The sequence below is a fragment of the Dromaius novaehollandiae genome, chromosome 3 (assembly GCF_036370855.1).
Source record: "Dromaius novaehollandiae isolate bDroNov1 chromosome 3, bDroNov1.hap1, whole genome shotgun sequence".
In the NCBI taxonomy this organism is placed as follows: Eukaryota; Metazoa; Chordata; class Aves; order Casuariiformes; family Dromaiidae; genus Dromaius; species Dromaius novaehollandiae.
Genome location: NC_088100.1, coordinates 22,727,429 through 22,746,266, shown reverse-complemented (window position 1 = coordinate 22,746,266; position 18,838 = coordinate 22,727,429). Strand labels below are relative to the sequence as shown.

At 37.0% G+C, this 18,838-nt stretch overlaps 2 protein-coding genes across 9 annotated transcripts in view; one reads left to right on the top strand and one right to left on the bottom strand.

Annotated features, from left to right (window-relative positions):
• Positions 1-4,172, top strand: part of TDRP (testis development related protein) — a 29,138-nt gene extending 24,966 nt beyond the window's left edge. For both annotated transcript variants that reach the window (XM_064508521.1, XM_064508522.1), the window contains one exon: positions 910-4,172. In XM_064508521.1, coding sequence (XP_064364591.1) covers positions 910-1,255 — 346 coding nt within the window. In that variant the 3' untranslated portion in view covers positions 1,256-4,172. The remainder of the gene's footprint in view (positions 1-909) is intronic.
• Positions 4,173-12,635: 8,463 nt separating this feature from the next.
• The window catches only part of FBXO25 (F-box protein 25), a 35,408-nt gene continuing 29,205 nt past the window's right edge, over positions 12,636-18,838 (bottom strand). For 6 of the 7 annotated variants that reach the window (XM_026101869.2, XM_026101875.2, XM_026101871.2 and 3 more), the window contains 2 exons: positions 17,882-17,908; positions 12,636-13,818 (listed from right to left, as the gene is read on the bottom strand). In XM_026101869.2, coding sequence (XP_025957654.1) covers positions 13,729-13,818; positions 17,882-17,908 — 117 coding nt within the window. In that variant the 3' untranslated portion in view covers positions 12,636-13,728. The remainder of the gene's footprint in view (positions 13,819-17,881; positions 17,909-18,838) is intronic. The other variant, XM_026101874.2, reaches the window with a different exon arrangement.

Below are 18,838 nucleotides of genomic sequence, written 5' to 3'. Positions count from 1 at the left end.
ACTGAAAATATGAATTAATTCAGACTGAAGATACTTAATGGGGTAAGTATATTATGAATACCCTTTAAAATTCTCTCTGAGAGAGAATTTAGTATAGATTACACACAGAGGTTGTTTTTTCTTGTTTTTTTGGGAGGGGGATTTTGTTCATTTGTTTTCATTAGAAATACAAAACAACTGTTGTCAAAATATCATGCAGATCTTTCCTTAAGAAAAAAAAAAAGATGGCATCGATAAAATGGTGGTAATGTACATCAGATATTTTAGAGTGTAAGTTTAAACTTGGCAAAGGTGATAACTGGTATGAGAAACTGATAGAAATAGTGAGTGAATGTTAAAGCTAGTGGCAGACAAAATACTTCCATAATCCTTCTGCTATCCTAGGGGTTCTTTTTGTTTGTTTTTTATTTTTAAAGTCCTAAATTGTTCTAATGCATGCTGAAATATTTTGTACATTTCCAAAGGCAGTTCTGTGTAACTCACTGGAGAGGTTAAAAAAACAAACAACAAAAAAAAAAACCACACACACACACAAAAAAGCTGTAAGCTTTATAATAACAGCAAATGGTCATATTCAATCTGCTTCTGTTTATCACTGCAACGTTCTACTCTGCCCGGACTTACAAGTACAAGAAGTTTTTCCTGCAGTTGATGGTAATGGATTGTAGATATGTGCTCTCATAGAATGATCTTTTTTCATTAGTGAACATGTAGACATAGCTTTGGATAAAATTTAGATTTAAGATGCTGCTTTTTCGTTGAACAAAATTTTAAGGTTCCTTACTGTAAAACGTGATAAATTAATTGAATTTTTTTAATGACTATTACGTAGGCTGTTTAAGAAACTACATTATTTGACAATGAAATTCAGGAAATTTTAATAATCGCCTCATCATTGTTATTTTCTAGAACAAACCTAAAATTAAAGGACGAGATGAAGTCAGAAAAGAAGCCAGGTTTTTGGGACAGTTTGGTGATAAAACAGAATGTCCAATCTAGGAAACCAGATGAGATTGAGGGATGGGAACCACCACAGATTACTGCTGCTGACTCTACCAGTGATGCAGCAAATACTTTAAGTGACTATACAGCCTGGTCAGGCTGGGAAGATGAAACCAAAGGCTCCACAAAATATACAAACCTGGCCAGCTCAGGAAACAGTTCCAGGTGGAGTATCAAATCAGCTGGAAAGCTGGTTAGTATTAGACGGCAGAGCAAAGGTAACCTTACTGACAACTGGGAAGAACTAGAATGATATTGGTAATGTGAAATACTTTATAAATAAGAGAAAGATTCCATGATTTACTTGTATGTTTAAACCAAAATCAAATCTGCTCAATATTGCACCTTTATACAGTACTTCGTTTTATTCAGATTATTACAAATTTTTGCTCACCTGATAGTGAATTTTCTTATTACATTGTTAACTATCTGTTTTCCACACTGAAAAAAGTAGAGAATCTATTTTGTGCCTATATTTCACATTCAGACTCTGCAGTATGTTGGATTGTTGGTTTTACCAAAAAAAAATGTAATTCCTTAGTGAATGTATGCACTGGTTGTAAATTTGACTGCCTTATGTAGGAACTTCCACTAGCTTGAGGTCCTGGGTTTTTTTCTGGTATTTGAGGGTCACTCAAAATTTTAGTTTTGATGCTGTCCCTTTTTTAATAAGAGTACTGACCTGTAGCTTGCAGGAAGAATGATTATACACAGTACACTGTTTTCCAAATCTTCAGCCTCAGCATATGCTTAAGCTTGTGCACACAAGATGCTCAACTGTCACAATTTGCTGTACTGTGTACGAAACGGGAAAATACTGCTCTAATGTAATTCTTTCCATCACAGGAACTTCTCTAAGAGTCAGGTCAAACGGGTCTTCCAAAGTTTTTTATACTGAATGTTGTTTGACATAGCTACAATTTTCAGTTTTTAAGAGACATGTCATGCCAAAAATTAAAATGTAAATAATTATTGAAAATCTGGAAAGCATCAGCGAGTAGAGAGCATAAAACGCCTCTGTATTCAAAATCTGTAGTCGTGAATCTAGGGGTATGTTACTTCTTATGGAAGGGTGTATGTTCTCATTTTTACAAAAGCTGATCCTTGTTCTACAAATGTTTGGCTTTTCTTCTCCATCAGCAGTGATTGAATTACACTCTGGCATTTTCAGGATAACTGAGCCATTGCAAGTATGTGCATGCACATGACTTCTGAAGCGTTTTTATTATAAAGCTCTGTCTTATTAGCTACTGATACTTTCATTTTTGGTAAAAGGGGGCAAAGTGTTGAACTTGAGATTTGAAATGTATATGGAATACTAAAAGTGCCTCTTTCTAGCATATTGTCTCTCATTAGCAGGGTGACCAATGTCAGATCTAAAACTAGTTTCCATTTTGTTTGTATGACCTATATAAGTACTACTTTAACGCTCATGGGAAAGATAAATCATTAAAAAATGACTTTTCTCTCCTGATTGTTAAACTGGTATAATGGAACTGAAACTTGTTGACTGCTTAGCAGTATGGCTGGTACAATAGGAAGATCAAATCAGCATTTCAGACAAAATCAACATTTTTACAAGAACTTATTTTTACAAGATTATGCTAATGAAAAGGGATGCATGCAATTTTCTTCTAAGCCCTATAGCTTGTTTCTGTTAGTGCCACATTATTCCTTTCTTAGTTTTCTCTTTCTCCTCTCTCTTCAGATTCATGTATGCTTTTTGGCTTACAGTTTCTACATAGCTGTTCTTTGGCGTTTCCTTTCTAGGTGTGCCTGGAGGGAAACTGTAGCAAAGTGTTGTTTTTTTTTTCTTCTGTTACTGCCACATTACTCCTTTCTTAGTTCTTTCTCCTCTCTCTTCAGATTCATGTATGCTTTTTGGCTTATATTTTCTACATAGCTATTCTTCAGAGTTTCTAGATGTGCCTGGAGGGAAACTGTAGCAAAGTGGGTTTTGTTTTTTTTTTTTCCTGTTTTGGTAGGATGTTAGAGACATTGTTTTTAAGTTATATAAAAGATCATCAGTGTTTTGTGCGAGAAAACAGGATCTTGAAGCTCACAAAGCTTTTATAAAATTGGCATTACATACTGAAAAAAGAGGAGAAAGGGTTAGCATTTATATTGCATCATTTAGTCTGGTAGTAAAACTCCATGTTCGCCTTTGGCAAGTATGTATGCTGAGGCTAATTATAGAAAAGAATTAGTATTCTTGGGTGAGGTATGCTGCATTTTATAGCTTATGGAATACCCTCTAAGGCATGAGCAGGTGTATAGTTTGGTTGATGGAAAAAGATCTACTAGCAACCCTCAATATTTTACTCTCAAAAATGGGCTGAGAACTTTTAATTTTCCTCCTGAAGTAACTATTTATACTGTGACCAGTAAAGGTTTTGCCTTGCACATTATACTGTCAAGTGCCTGTTTCTCACCTTGATGATGTGTTTGATGCACAGCTTAACTGCAAAATTTTCAATTTGTTTTTAAATTTATGATAAAGAATATGCTTACAAAGCTGAAGCCTGTTATAAAACAAAATGGCATCCAAGTGGGAAATTGGGATATGTATACTTAAAGTCTGACTCTTAGCGATGTAAGTTTTGGTGTGCTTTTTAAGTGATTTTTTTTTCCTCAGAAATAACTGTTTTAAGGATGAACATTATTAAATTTAATATAATTTATTGTTATGCTTTGGTAATGTATTTGTCTTTTGAGAACTCACTGGTGTGAGCCTTCTCTTATGTTCATAAACCTGCTTGTCTGAATTTTCAGAATGGGGTCCTCTTTTCTTTTACCTTCTTTAAATGCTTAATTACATTATACATTTATGGGCTTAAGCTATATACAACTCCATATGTGGAATAAGTGTAAAATATGTCCCTTAATATTTGTTTTGAAATTGCATTTCAATCTTTGTGAAATGGTTTAGAAGAAGATAGCATTAAGATTGTATAATAAGATGGCACAAAATAAAATACAGTTTATATTGCTTTCTCGTAGCCAATCTGCATGACTGTTGGCATGGTTTTAACGGGAATTAAAAGCTTCATGTGGCTGTAACTAGTCACTTAACTCTAAGCAAAGTTCTCTCTGGGTATTTTTATTTATTAGCATCATTTGCAAAAAAAAAAGTATTTTCCATATGAATAAAGATTTAGTTTGAACTGAAATGCCTCTTTTTTTTTTTCTTTTTTTGCTTCTGTTGCCCTCATGTGAATTTGTTTCTGTCTGTGTGGATCTCTGTTACTTACGTCATCATAGAATACATCCAAGGAAGCAATGGGTATGTTTATCTGAACTCAGTGAATCATGCCATCTCAAAGCTGTAACATCCTAGATTTAAAACATCATCTGTTGCTCTCATAGTGGGAAGAATTTGTTGGTTTTGACAAACTGCAGATATGTTGTTTTACTGGTAACTGTTGGTTTAAACTTTTTTTAATTTATTGGCTGTTAGGAAAGCTTGGACAGAGCAGCACTTCTTCCCTAAACATTTCACTAGCTACATGTAACGTGGGGGACCCTGGAATGCTTTTGCATGCACAGGCTCCGTAACAAGGTGACACCTCCACGTTCTCAACCTTGACAGAAGTGCAGATGCAGCTGCTGTTGCCACTAGATCATGTATCGAAAGCATATTTTCAGATTCCCATGCTTCCATTCTTGTTTACTGGCTTTGTTATTGTCTAAGCAGACTTAACAGGGAAAGTGTTTCAACAAAATGCCTTTTATCTGATTGTGTGAATTAGCTGAAACACAACCTCTTATTCATACCAGTTACTTAGGCGGGGGGGAGGTGGGAGGGGAACCCTATTTGTTACATGCGGAGATGCCTTTGACTACCCAGCTGGGTGGAGTGCACATCTGGGCAGCTGAAGGGGAGTGGAGGGATGTACCTTTACAGAACACGGAACCAGACCAGACCATGAACCTGCCAAATATTGAACATGGGTGATTCCACAGCCCAGCTGAATCCTGCCCAGCATCTATCTCTGTTTCAGAAACTTTTGAAATGCTTGTTAATGTGTATGAATGTCAGATGACAAAACCATGTTTCATCTCTGTAAAGAAAGTATGAAAAGAATATGAATACGTACGTTGTTTAGCTGCTTTTTGCATTTCTAAATTGTTCTAATTGAATTTTTTTTTTCCTGGATGCCTGCTAGCCAGATTTTGACATACAGATATCTAGGAGATGAAACCAGAGCTATGAAGAAGAAAAAGAATTTCCTAAAAGACTTGGTCAACAGTGATAAAGTTTGCAAAGGCTTATATCATTAAATGTCTGTCTGTCTGTCTCTTAAAAACTTCTTGTAACATGAGTGCTTTGTACCATAAAAGGCAGGGAATTGAACAGGTAAGCCAAGAATCCCAAGTTTAGAAACTGAAAGGAGATAGTCACGTTTATCATAAATGCAACCAGCACAATAGCAGAAAAACCTGATTTTTTTTCTATAGCTATAAAGTAATAGCATGAAGAAAGGGATATAAATAGTAATAGAGAATAATATGAAAATATATAATAATAAATCCAGTGTAAAGAGATGCTAGCTTTTCATAGGGTATTTACAAACTCATGTCAGTGATCTTGAAAAACTGGTATTTATTTCTGTGTTTGGAAAGAAAATTCTCCTGTTTTATCTAGTGTTTACTAAATGATGCAGGATAGCTACTATATTCTTTTCAAATCCATAACAATCTAGTAAAAGCTTGTCTGACACTTCAAGCCCTTGAAATTTACATAACACCAATGAAAGCTTAATAACAGATGCTGAATACGAGTTTTCTATTGGAAAAGGAAAGGTATTACACTTTGCCGAAAAAAAATGCAAGACCATATTTCCTAAGACTAGATTGTCTACAGGTGAAAATAATTTTTTTTTTCTCTTCTTCTTCTTCTTCTTTCTTCCTGTCTGGCTGCTCTAAACCTTTGAGAAGACTAACTGAACAGTCAAGTTTTCCAGAGAGGAGACTGATTTGTGGTTGTATACTAAAATAACTCAGATTTGAAACAGAACCATTCCTTTAAGTCAGCAATGCCTTTCTGCATTTATTATCTTGTACCTCTCTCCTTGAAGACTCCAAATGCTGCTGTTTAGAACATCTTATTTGTCTGGCAGTGCTGCAACTGTCTTGTAGTTTTGCTCTGCAAGACTACACTGCTAAATGTTTCTGGTATTGCAAAGACAGAGAAAAACAGTGTGGTACGTTTTCATTCAAATATTGAATCTATGCAATTTACCAGGGTGCATGTGTTTGTACTGCAGAAAAGAAGGCAGGCATATGGATCCACATATAAGTACTGCACTTAGTATAATTTTCCTTTGCTGCTAAAGCTTTTTGATTTTTTTTTTATGTGCACGATAGTTAATATTAATTATTCTGTGTATTTTTGTGCTTGTCCCTAGTAACAGTGTAGGCTTGTCATATATGCAAAGACCTCCTCTCTGATTACGTAAAGACCTAATGTTTGCCATTTCTCTCATGATACACATTTTTAGATAGACTTCCATTCAGTTTAATGCCTGTAAACAGTTTATCTTTTGAACATTTGGACAGAAACTTGGCAACCAGCATTTGACAGGACAAAGGAAAACAAATCAAGCATCATTTCCTATTAGGAAGTAAACTATTGTTTGATCAGATGAAGCACAAGATTTCCAAAACTGCCAAAAGTCATACTACAAATACAGTAACACTTCACACAGAATTATTTTGAATATCTGAGATTTAATGAAACATACATTTTTGTTTAATTTTTAAACCATGGTACAATAACTTCTGGAGTCAAACATATGTAGAAAATTTGTCCTTCTCATGGTCTCAGGCCTGTACTGAAGTTAGGCCAGGATTTAGGCCCTGTTGGTGCCTGTAGTTTTTTGTCATCAACAACAGTATGTTGGTACAACCTAGGAAATTCTCCTGTATCATTATTGAGAGGGACAAAAAAAGCACCTTTGGATCTTTATGTTAAAACAAGCTGAGACATATTTAACAAACAAGTTCTGTTAAGCTGTGGTTTTCTTGCCTGTCTCCTGAATTGTACTATCCTTTCTGCATAGTGTGGCTGTCACACTGCTGCCTGCAAGACCACACTTGCATGTTAAACGAATCCATTGAAGCCAAAATGAATGCCCTTGCTGGCAGTGAAATTCTTGGTGGAAGATCTGAGCTCACAACCTGCGCAGTGGAGCTGGAGTGGGTCAGAGGGAATATTTTTCAAGACAAGTGCAGGAGCAGATTTTTCTGGCATCGGGGAATGAAGCACAATATAAAGAGAAGTAAAAAGTCCGGAATATCTGAAAATATTCTTGAAGAATGGAGATTTAGTGTTAGAGAATCACAACTAAGACAGAACTAGGTTATTTTATAGTTTTGTTTTCTTTTTTTCCTTCCTCAGTTATCCCGTTCCAGAATGGGACTGTTTGCTGTGATGACTAGTTGGAAAGAAAAACTGCACAGGTACAAAATACAGCTTTCCGGGTAGCTCTTCAGGGATAATAATGCCTTTAAGGCTGGTGAGGCAGAGGTGATCATGGCAAGCATGCTTCCAGACCTAGTCTGTACTACACTTGTAAATTAGACTTAATTGATCAAAAGTGAGTTAAGTGCAGGTACAGATGTAGAAGACTAGCTTTAAACATAGGTTCAAAAGAAGGTATATGATCAGCTTGCAGCAAAAACTTAGGTGGTGGGGGGATGAAACTACTGAAGGTTTAATTGAACTAAACAGCTCCTGGTATTCTACTTTAAGTACTAGACTTTAAGCCCTTCTTTGCTCTTTTCTCAGGTCTCTGAGATCTCTAAGATGAAGAGCTTTCCCATCCTTCCCCCTCTTCCCTGAGATCCCTGGTTTCAGGGTCTTGCTTGCTTGCAGTCTTGTTTTCCTCATCTTGGGGACATTTTAAATCCCCCTCATAAACACAGATTGATCATATGATCTGCCTTTCAGTTTGTTCTGATTCCTAGTTTCCTCCAAGAAAGAGGCAAGCCAAAATTTCCTTCTCCACTTTAATTCTCAGCTCTCAAACACACTTTGAGTTTCTCTTCACCATCACTGAGTGTGAGACATGTTTTGACTTGGTCTGTTTTATCTCTTTAACCAACAGTTCATTTCTCATTAATTTTACTCTCTGTTGCCACAGCCTTTTATGCCGTTGATTGGACCCATTTAAGCATTTGTCTCCCTGACTTCTATTTTTTTTTTGGTGCCTCACATGGTTTTAGTGATTCCTCATTAGTGCCATGATTTTTGTTTTGTGAGTTCCCTCCCCCCTTTATTGGAAGAATTACATACTACAGGTTGGATTTTTTTTTTTTTTTTTTTTGCTTCTACTTGCAAATCTGTTTTTTTTAGGAAGCATTACTGGGAACTTGTCCGTTTTGGAAAGGAAGAGAATGTGATCGGAGTGCTCTGTATGCCTGGGCTCTGCCTCCTGCTTCCAGATACCATGTTTTGAGCAATTGGAAACTGAAGGAGTCCTTGTAGACGTACCAGTGGGGACAGATCTTCAAAATATGTCATAAAATAGCCTCTTGTGCAGAAGTATATGAAGCAGGTGCTCTGGTGTTCACTATTCCTGGGCCTAGGAGGCATACCTGCAATGTGTTGAAGGCCTCACATAGCCTTAACAGGGCCAAAGACACAGGCCTGTCTGTCAGGGAGTCCATGTTGCATTTTATATAATGTGGTTAACTATGCAGTGGAGCAATAACAACCTGCTTAATGTTCTTCTCACTTTTGCGCAGTGAATGTTTAAGCTTCATGTGTCAGTGTAAGAAGAGGAGAAGGGCTGCAGAACATTGAGGATCAGGCCATACACCATAGAGCTCGACAAGGAAAACAGAGCAGAGTTACAGGCTGGAGGCTGTAACTAACTAAAGAGCTGCTGCATTGTATTAAATGATATTTATGTTCAGTGGCTTTTAAAAATACTACTTTTGTAAATTAGCAACATTCTGAAAGGATATTGTCATGTTAAGAAGGGGACTACGGGTTTACAACTTTTAAAAGTCTCTGATAAGAAAAGGTCTATAAATAGCAGTGCTGTGTCTGACTGAATAATGGGGACTGAATGGGGGAGAAGTGCCTCAAGCATGCAAAATTTTTTTCTATAATTAAGCATAGTGGGGGAAGGAGAACTGACTTTAGCAAATGAATTATTCTTCTGTTATTACTTAGTCATAATTACTATAGAATAGAATGCATTCAGGGGGAAAGAGTATATGAAAGTTAAATAATACTTCTAGCTTTAGGTAAGTTTAGAATTAAGTAGTGGCTGTTTGTATATGCCTTGGAAGGTGTTAGGCTTTCAGCTGGAGGCACAATACCTAACTGCCCCAAAAGTGCAACAAATATAAAACCGAACCTTTTATTCATATTTGTACAAGAACGTACACAAACAAACCTGAGGGAAATGACTTGTTTGCTGACCATTAACACTGTAATGTCTGAAAGACAGGGAGACAGGCCTGTAGGCTGCACAGAGAATGGACTATGGGAACTGAAAGAAAAGGAACCCAGTTTTACTGGCACTCTCACCTCAGCCATGCTCTGAATCAATTGCTCTTTCACTTCCCTGGTATGGCTATTAACAAGCTTTAAAAGTAATCTCTTGCCTAATGAACTTTGTAGGAGTTAGGAATTAAGTTGCACTGTCCTTAAGCAGTCAGACCTGAGCCTTGGAGCTGAAAGCATAGAAAGGGTTACAAAGAAGTAACATAATTAGCTAATGCTTGGATAGCCTGAACTGTAATTTAACAATGCTTTCCATTTGATATTGGTTTCTTTATTTATAGTGGTATCTCTGAATTTGTGATCTTAATTGGATGTTAGGGCTCTAGCTTTATCCTAATGCCAAGCACAAAGAAGCAAAAATGTAGAGAAAAAAATTCTCTTTAGCAGGACCCCTGATTTGGAAAATAAGAGGGCTGTCTCCAGTGCCCTCTCTTAGCAGTGCATGCTGGGGTGTAAACTCTTGGTCATACACTGGATGAACTGCCCCACCACTAGGTATCTGCTGCCTGTATTGGACCATGATTCTTTGCTTCTTTCTTTTTTCAGGTGAGCACCTGAACATGTAGCCCACCAATTAAATGTTCACCAGGTGTGAGAGAGAATTAATTACTAGATACAAGTGAAAGAGCTTCATCAAGAAAGCCGGCTATGGGCATGGTCCCTGAAAGACCCGTCCTTTTTGCTGCTGAGTGGCAGAGGGTAGGCTGTTTATTGAGAGATCTTAAATATCTTTCCCAGGACAGAGAGTCCCCAACAGAGAATGTTCTAACTGTGATGAGGTGGGGTAAAATGGGGGGGGGGGGGGCAATGACAACACTCATGCACTTTGGAAGAGCTGAGCTCCCTTTCTCAGCTTTTGAAAGTAATAGTGCAGGTAATAAGCTCCCAGGAAATCTAGCTTGAGTCTCTGTCTGTCTCTTACTCTCTCTCATCAGATGCTAAACACCTGTGGCCATTTTCAACACCTGGCTCTACATCCTGTTTGCTATTCAGCCATTGCAGAGCTCATTCTCAGGCACTCAGTCCTGATTTTTTCAGGACTAGAATTTAATAAAACAATCAACTAATACTGTGAAGTGATAATGTAGGGTCCACAGTTAGAACAGAGTTTCCCATCACTGCCAGTACAAAATATATATAACAGATTTGGCTCTCTGGACAAAAGTTCTGGAGCAACAGAAAGCTGTGAGAAATCTGGTACACATTTCCAGGCAAGGTTTTGCCTGTAGGAGAGACTGCCTTTGCACAGGCTAGCCAATAGGGGAAGAGGGAGTAGGGAGTTCAGCTGGTTAAGGTTTCACTTTAAGGCACATGAACTCAGCATTCTGATCAGTTACAACACTTGAAGTTATATGAATAAGTGAGTGTTGGTGTAAAGGGCAATGAGATTAATTCAGGTTGTCAGAACATGTTCTTTATTACAGGTGAAGTATTAACAAGATCATTATCCTGAGGGTGAAATCCTCTCCCCTTTCCACATTTTTTTTTTGGGGGGGGGGGCAGGGGGGGGAGAACTATTGATCAGAATCACTTCCTTAGCTTTTTGCTTAGGGGACACAATTAAAATCTGTCTCATCATGCAGCTGATGAATTCACACCATGTAGTCATTTTTAATCAAACTCTACACTATTTACCCAGGCTAAGAAAAATGTTCACTGAATACTTAATTAGATTGTGAAACTACTCCCAAAGCTCAGTTTTGCTGAGCATGAAAAACATGTAACATTGCTGACAACAGTGTCATTCTACCCTCAAAGCCTTTTTTTTTTTTAAAAAAAAAAAACAAAACCAAAAAAAACCCAACAAAAGAAAAAGACAACACACACCACACCACACACACACACACACACACACACACACACACACACACACACACACCCTGCACTGAACTGCTGCTTGGGGGATGTTTGCATTTCTTTTTTCCCTTTTCCAGTAACAGCAGATTTAAAAAGCCATCTTATTGTAAAATGAGTTATTTGGAGCAGAGGACTAAAATCCCTCTCAGAGCAGTAGGATGTTTTCACTACCATTAATGGCCTACACAAGAAGAGTACCTCCAAACATCTCCTTCATCCTGCTAACAGCTTTTTGTTACAGAGGAGCAAGCAAAACAGCAACAGGGGATATGAAAAGGAAAATGTCTATAACACATTTGCAAGAGATATGAAAATTTACTGCAAATACTGATGTTCCAAACTTTTTATTAAAAAAAAAAAATCTTAAAAGCCATTTCAAGTCACTCCTTTCTCTCCTCAACTAAGACAGTAAGGGCTGTCCCCCCACCCAACACCTTACACCGATTCTCACACTACTTGCATTTTCTGTAATAGTCAGGGCTCAGCTGGACAGCTTTTTAGGTAATGGTCTTTCCCCTAAGAGCTTATATTCAGCCTGCAGAAGAGTTGGTTCTTTGTGGTTCCTCAGAGACTTTGTCAGCATGACAGGTGGACATCTCAGCCCAGCAAGAAGTCAATGAGGGCAGCAAAATGTTAAAGAAATGATTAATGGATGCCAGTGGTTACAAACCAGTGACAAGGTTATCTAGGGTCTTAGAAAAGCAAGTTTGCAACCATTAGATTAGTGAAATAGGGCTGCAAATCAGTGTTAAATAAGGGCCACTGATTCCCTCAACAAATACAGCAGTAACACTAACACAGAGGCCAGGATAGTGAGGCTTGCGGCAACATGCTGAATGAACTGGAATAAGAATAGATGTCATGACTCTGCACCTGAATGTTACAGCAGCCAAGGTAAACCCCTTCACTTAAAAAGGGGGTAAGGTTAGTACATCATTGACAGTTGACACTTCAACTTAAAACTTCTTCTGAGAAAGTATATAGTCATCTTCTTCCTTTGCAGCCAATTAGCTGTGTATTATTATTACTATTTTTTACAGGATAGCTAGATAGCTAATTGTTAATAAAACAATTTAGGGGAAAGCAGTGTCACTCAGGCTACATGTCTGTCATTGTTAGCCATTACGAAGAACAGGTTACAGAAAAAGACCTTGTTACAAAATTCAAACGGATTCATTTCTATGCAAAAGATATTTCTAGCAATAACAAAAACATGATTTATTACACTGTATACAAAACTAGATTCAAAACAAGCCAGTGCAGAATATAGTACATTTATTTTTTCTGTACATTACAATATTAAGCTTCATTGACAAAATCCAAACTTCACAAATTTTTCCTATACCTGCCTAAGCCTAGCAATTACTTTCATTTTACAGGATAGAAAATAGCTTCCTGGAGAATTTATTATCTGATTACCCAGCTCAGGGCACTTCAGCTCAGACCGACTTTCAGGGTTTCCCATAGCTCATAAAGACTTGTCAGGTTAGAACCTCAGTTGGTAGTATAATGTAATGCCACTGTACCAGCTTAGAAAAAAGTAACTCATTTTCATTAAATTTCAGTAATGTCTCCTTTTTAGGAGATGTCTACAGTTTCAACTGCATTAGTTCAACACTAAACAGAGTATAAATGAAGGCTTGGCTACTGTCAGAAAAATCCATCATTTTGCAGCAGCCCCAGATCTGTCCCTTGGGTTATATAGGATGTGCTGAGATAGGTTATATGTTGTTTAATAAAGTCCTTTTAAGAAAAAATAAATATTTTTGCATAATGTATGTACAAATATTGATTGACTTCCTTCATTTATAGGTTCAACAACAGATAACCACAGCTATATTTCATTCACTAGCTCACAATGATTAGTGCCACCTTGGTAATTGAGACATTATGAGTCCAAGACAATACCAGCCTAGTCATCATAATGGTGCAAATTATATAGAAGTGCTCTGAAAACAGTGGCTTAAAGAAAGAAGAAAGGATTAACAGAAAATTCCTTTGGTCCCTGTAAGAATAGCTTAACTCTTCCACAGAGTTTTAACCCACTATTAAAGCAGTGAAAGAATGGATTTCAAGTTGAGATTAAAACTGTCTTTCTTGGACTCAAAAGTCATCCACTGCAGATTTCCTAGCAATATTTTGTTTTGCTTCTTTAGTACGTCTCCCTCTCCTCAGCTCTTTTCTGCACAAAAAAAACACACAGAATAAGTCTGTCCAATAATATTCCAACATAACTTCTTTTAAACCACAGAACATAACATTTAAGAATATATTGCACAAAAAGCATAATGTATCTTGCCTGACTCTTCACAAAAACAGCCACAAACACAGGAAAACAGCTACTGAACATCTCAAAATTTGAAGAGATCAATGAAATGCTGAGGAGACACTGGCATGAGACAGGTGTTTGGATCACTGGCTGTGCAGGGGTGTCCTGTGTCCTACAAGATGAAGGAGGGGAAAAAAATAAGTTCTCTTTTTATAGCCAAACTCCCTCCCTCCCCATTAAAAACAAAACAAAGATCACACATAGGCACATGCAACTACTTTCACTATAAGCAAACTGATAGGAATTTCTTGCCCCCCCCCCCCCCCTTTTAAACAACATTTGTCAAAAACTAATGGGTCAAGATATGAAATTTTTTTCAAGAGCTCTGACTCAGGATGTTTTGTGGGCAGCAGAAGTTGTTTGTTTTCTTGTAATCTGAAGCTGTCTTACAACACTACTTGCAAACGGGAAGGGTCCTTTTTCTAAAAACCTAGTCTAAAACAGTTAAGAAATAAATGCTGAAGTCTTAAAAAGGACAAATGCCTTGTTGAACCTAAACTGACTTTGTTCAATAAAAAACTGAAATCATCTTCATCAGGGATGGGGGGAGCACACAATGAGCTCTGTCAGCAGACACCTCCCCCAAAAAAATAGCATCATGTTTGATGTCCAAACCATGAGACTCTCAACCTTGCTTGGAGTTCTTTTCCCCAACATCTTTCCTCCTCTTTCACTCCTACCCCTTCCCCAGCTGAAATCACAAAGAATTTCTTGCCTTAAAATACAAGTTTGTACCCAAGCAAGCCAGGAATGCGGAAGATGGGATGCACAAAGGAACTCCCTCAAATCATTGTCACCTCTAATTTCGTGACATATAGAAAGAACATAGAGAAAACAAATCCAATAGCAATTTGACCAAAGGAAGGATTTGGAGAAGATTCTGCACAAATAAAATAGAAAACCCTACAACTCACACAAGGAAGGTGCAATATGGAAGATAAAAGTTTGCAAGCAATGGGTCACATTCAAGAAGATTAATTTAAACTATGGCTTTCTGAATGGTTCAGAAGGCAAAAAACAAGGCTGCCAAAGAAATCATACTGCAGTCATGCTAGTTTAAGGCTAAAGATTGACAGCCCCTGGATTAATACTGTTTGGCAATTTGCCTCAACTCCTCCCTGGTAGGACTATTTATGTGATGAGAGGTTATATAGGGCTCAAACAGGACTCAAATTAACATTGTGGCATGTTGTGACCAGGTCTACAGAATGGAGTGTTGTGTGCATAGGCATGTAGACCCATGGACCCACATACCTCCTCTTAGAGGTAAATCAGCAGCATAAACACAGAATGGAAGAGTCCTAACTGGTCAGTCAGCAACTATAAGCTAAAGAGGAAAAAGTATATAGGAAGAAACTGCTAAAAAGATGCAAGTATATGTCTCCTGTCAAAGCCACTGAGCTCTTGCTTAGCAGACACTATTGGGAGGTGAAGTTTTTAAAAATGAGTGCAGTAGGAACATTAATCCATCTCATCTTTTATTCTTATTCCCCATAGTAAAACTTTATTTCAGTTTATTATAGCTATAGCAACATGCTCAGGAAGGCAGTCTCCATACAGCTAATGCAATTAGAAGATGCAAAATTTATCTTTTGTTCTCCTTCTACTATCTCCTTATTCCATTAACAATACAGGGAAAACATTAACAACAAGGCACTTCAGAACTGCAATCCATTGCAAGAAAATTTTAAACAGCAGCATGACCCACTTGCAAAAAGCATCAGTCCTACTTCTATCCTCTCAGAATCTGGTACAAAGTAGTAATAAGAAACAGCACTCTTCTACTGTACAGTACAACCAACATGAAGCACTTAGAATTAGCTCAAATGCATGAATTATAACATGAAAGGCTTTGTAGGCAAAACTCTTCATGCTGATTGTCTCAGAAAATCTCATGTAGCTCCTTAGGCTTGTGGAAGGAGCTGACAAAGCAGCAATCTTTTACACTTCTCGGTGAGACAGTATTTTAAGTTTTAAAGAGTCTGTACCAGCTTGGGCCAGGTATCCCTCCAACACATCATGCATCTGTCTTCTACAGGCTACTGAAATGTCAATTTTCTGATTTGTTTGGTAAGGATTTGAGCTGGAGACCTCAAATGAAAAGGCTTTTGCAGTACAAATTCATTAAGACTGCAGCACTTACTTTAATATTACAGAAACTTGAACTCAGCACAAAGGCCTGATATTTACTAAATTCATCTTATAATGAAAAGTTCAATTTTATACCTTATTGGAACCCTCTACTGGAAGAAAATGCTACAGCTGTAATGAGAATAAGGTCCCAGACAGTTCAATGAAGAAGTTAAACATCTTGAACAATATGTTGTTCAATGTAATAAAGCTCCAGCAGTCCTTTAGATTTCAAGGGGCTTCTTTCTCTTTCCTACCAGTGTTGATGAACTAATTCATGTGGGGCAAAAAAAGCTAGAATAAGTACATGGTAAGTAGGTCACAGACCACTGCAGTCTTCATTTCTTTTGTTTCACTATGAAAGCAAATTATGTGCAATTATATTCAGTTAATAGAAGGAAAGAACCTGTAAGTGGAACTTTTTTTTTCTGACTTTGAAACTTAGGTAAGGAAAATACTGTCAAGGGTGCCACATTCCCTTCCAGTCTCTTTGCAACAAAGTGCACTAGCTCGAACTTGTATTCTAGATACTGTTCAGCTTTTCAAATGGAAATTGCTATTCTAGTTATATTGTCTGTGCTTTCCATTAACCTGTAGATGACCATATGAAAATATCATGCAATATCAATTCCTCATCCTCCCACTTTAATATCACCCAGGAGCCAGGTGTTACATTAATGACAAACAGGTAAAAGCCATTGAAAAAGGACAGCACCAGATCAATCAGCCACCAAGTGGAACTGCCTCTGTAGAAAAGATACAGAAAAGAAAAAGCAAAAGACCCCAAAATACCCAAAGGACTAAACTTAACACCTTCACCTTGAAATGACATTTGCAAGGAAGAGATATGCAACAGCAGAAAAACACACTCTCAAAGTTAGTTGCTAATGAACTACTATCCACTCTCCCCATTGTCATGGGTTTAATTTTCTAGTTTCCAGGAAAAAAGAGAGTTAGGATCCTGAGAAAGAAGTTAGGGTTTTTAATCCTATTTTACTGCTCATTTATACTTATAATTCTGGATGTACACTTTAGCTTTAATTTCTAACATGCTGTGTGCTTTGCTCTGCACATCACAGAACAGTTTTGAAAGCTTTGCTCAGTCAGGAAGTACAGATCCAAAAAAACCTCAGTAAGATCAGTCCTTGGGCTTTTTAGTTAAAGAAATGGAAACAACAAATTTGCAATGGAAAAAAGTGATAGGAATTGGAAATTCCATGAAAGATTAAAAGAGGAATCATGCAACCATGAGTGTTCTTCCTTCCAGGAAAAGTTTCCCTAAGTTTAATGCTGTTCATTATTGTTCAAATCAGATTGATATTCAATAAATCTACTTAAAACTAAAACAGAATTTGTTTAAATTAACAAAAAGAATTCACCACAAGCATGACAAATAATTGTTTTTCTTCTCAAATTTTATCATAACTGCAAATGAAGTTCCCACCATAACTTTGAAGCTACAATCCTTTACTGTATAATTATTCATACAAACTCCTCATTCAAAAAACGAGATAATTGCCTTCCCTCCCTACCCCTCTCCAAGTTGTATGTAGTCTGGAAATTTCTTTTCAGAGAGAATCCTTCATAAATCTAGGCATGATTTAAGTATTCTAAGTGGAGTAAAATCCATTTTATTACCTCTGCATAAAGAAAGTTCTTTGACATTCATGTTATTGTTTTCAGACTTAAATGCTGAATTAAATACATCAGGGAGTGCAGAAACAGTTTCTAATGCTGACTACAGGGAAACCTATTCCTTGGTGAATCTCATTTCACTGACACCTGCACCTATTTTCATAAGAAGTTGAATTATGGTCCCTAGTTTAAACAGCATTAACAGGGAATACTTCAATAATAACAAAGATGAAGCAAAATTAAGATGGAAATCCACCACTACCTTATCTGATTGGGTCATGAGGAACAAACTATTCCTGCTGCTAAACTGATATGAAAAAAATACCTAAGCTATTAGAAGTGAACACTTTGTTCACTTTGACATTACAGAAGTCAGCAGTGAAACCAGAGATGAGACACACATGAAATACCTTGAGTAACAAAGCAAGATGGTAGTCCTTTGAGATCATGAAGAAGGAAGCAGGAAGGAGAGCCATAAAGTAAAAGAAGCAAAGTTAAGGTTTATTGAACTATGTGCCACTTGGAACAACAGTCTTTTTATAAAACATTTAGCATGAAGTACTTTTGCAGCAAATCAATCAGTTGGAAAACCAAAATCATCACAAACTCCAGTAAGACTAAAACCAAGTGTGGAGCATATCACATGTGAAACAATTATCCTTTTACATAAAGCCCTGGGTCTTGAAAGAAAGAAAATATTTCAACTATTTTCTATGTCCATCTCAGATAATTGAGATGTACTATTCAGTTAGCTAAGTAAGAAAAATAGGAGAATTGCCCACAACGGTAATGCTACCTAGTGAAACAGAAGAGTTAGGATACATCAAAAGCATTCACACAAGCATCATCAGTTAATATTACATGACTGAAATTATATATTTTGCTCACTTTCAGTGTGGACAAATCCTTTATTAAAAAGCCTCTTCTCAAAGATAAGGGTCATCTGATATGAAGAGTTTTGCTTATAGTCATTCCCTCCTTAATTTAGAATGATACAAGCTATTTGTTATATCATTGTGGTTCCTATGATGAATTTTGAAATCTCTTTCCCATTGTATTTAATATTACTATGGTCACAGGTTTTAAACACAGCCAACACAAATGCCTCAAATGCTGTTTGTTTAAAGATTTGAAGACTTGCTAAAAGTAATATTAAGATTACTGTAACATACTGAAAAGTGAAAAATTGTTTCCCTACTTCAGCTGTTTGCTAATCCACTTCACTAGTCTTCATTCCCTTTTCCTGCAAGTCCTTCTTTAAAAGGACACAGAATGCTGAACTGCAAGGATTTCTCAGGTCATCAAATCTAGCCCTCTCTTGTCTGTCACTGGCAGCTACATCATATCATCTGTTTCATAAACAATGA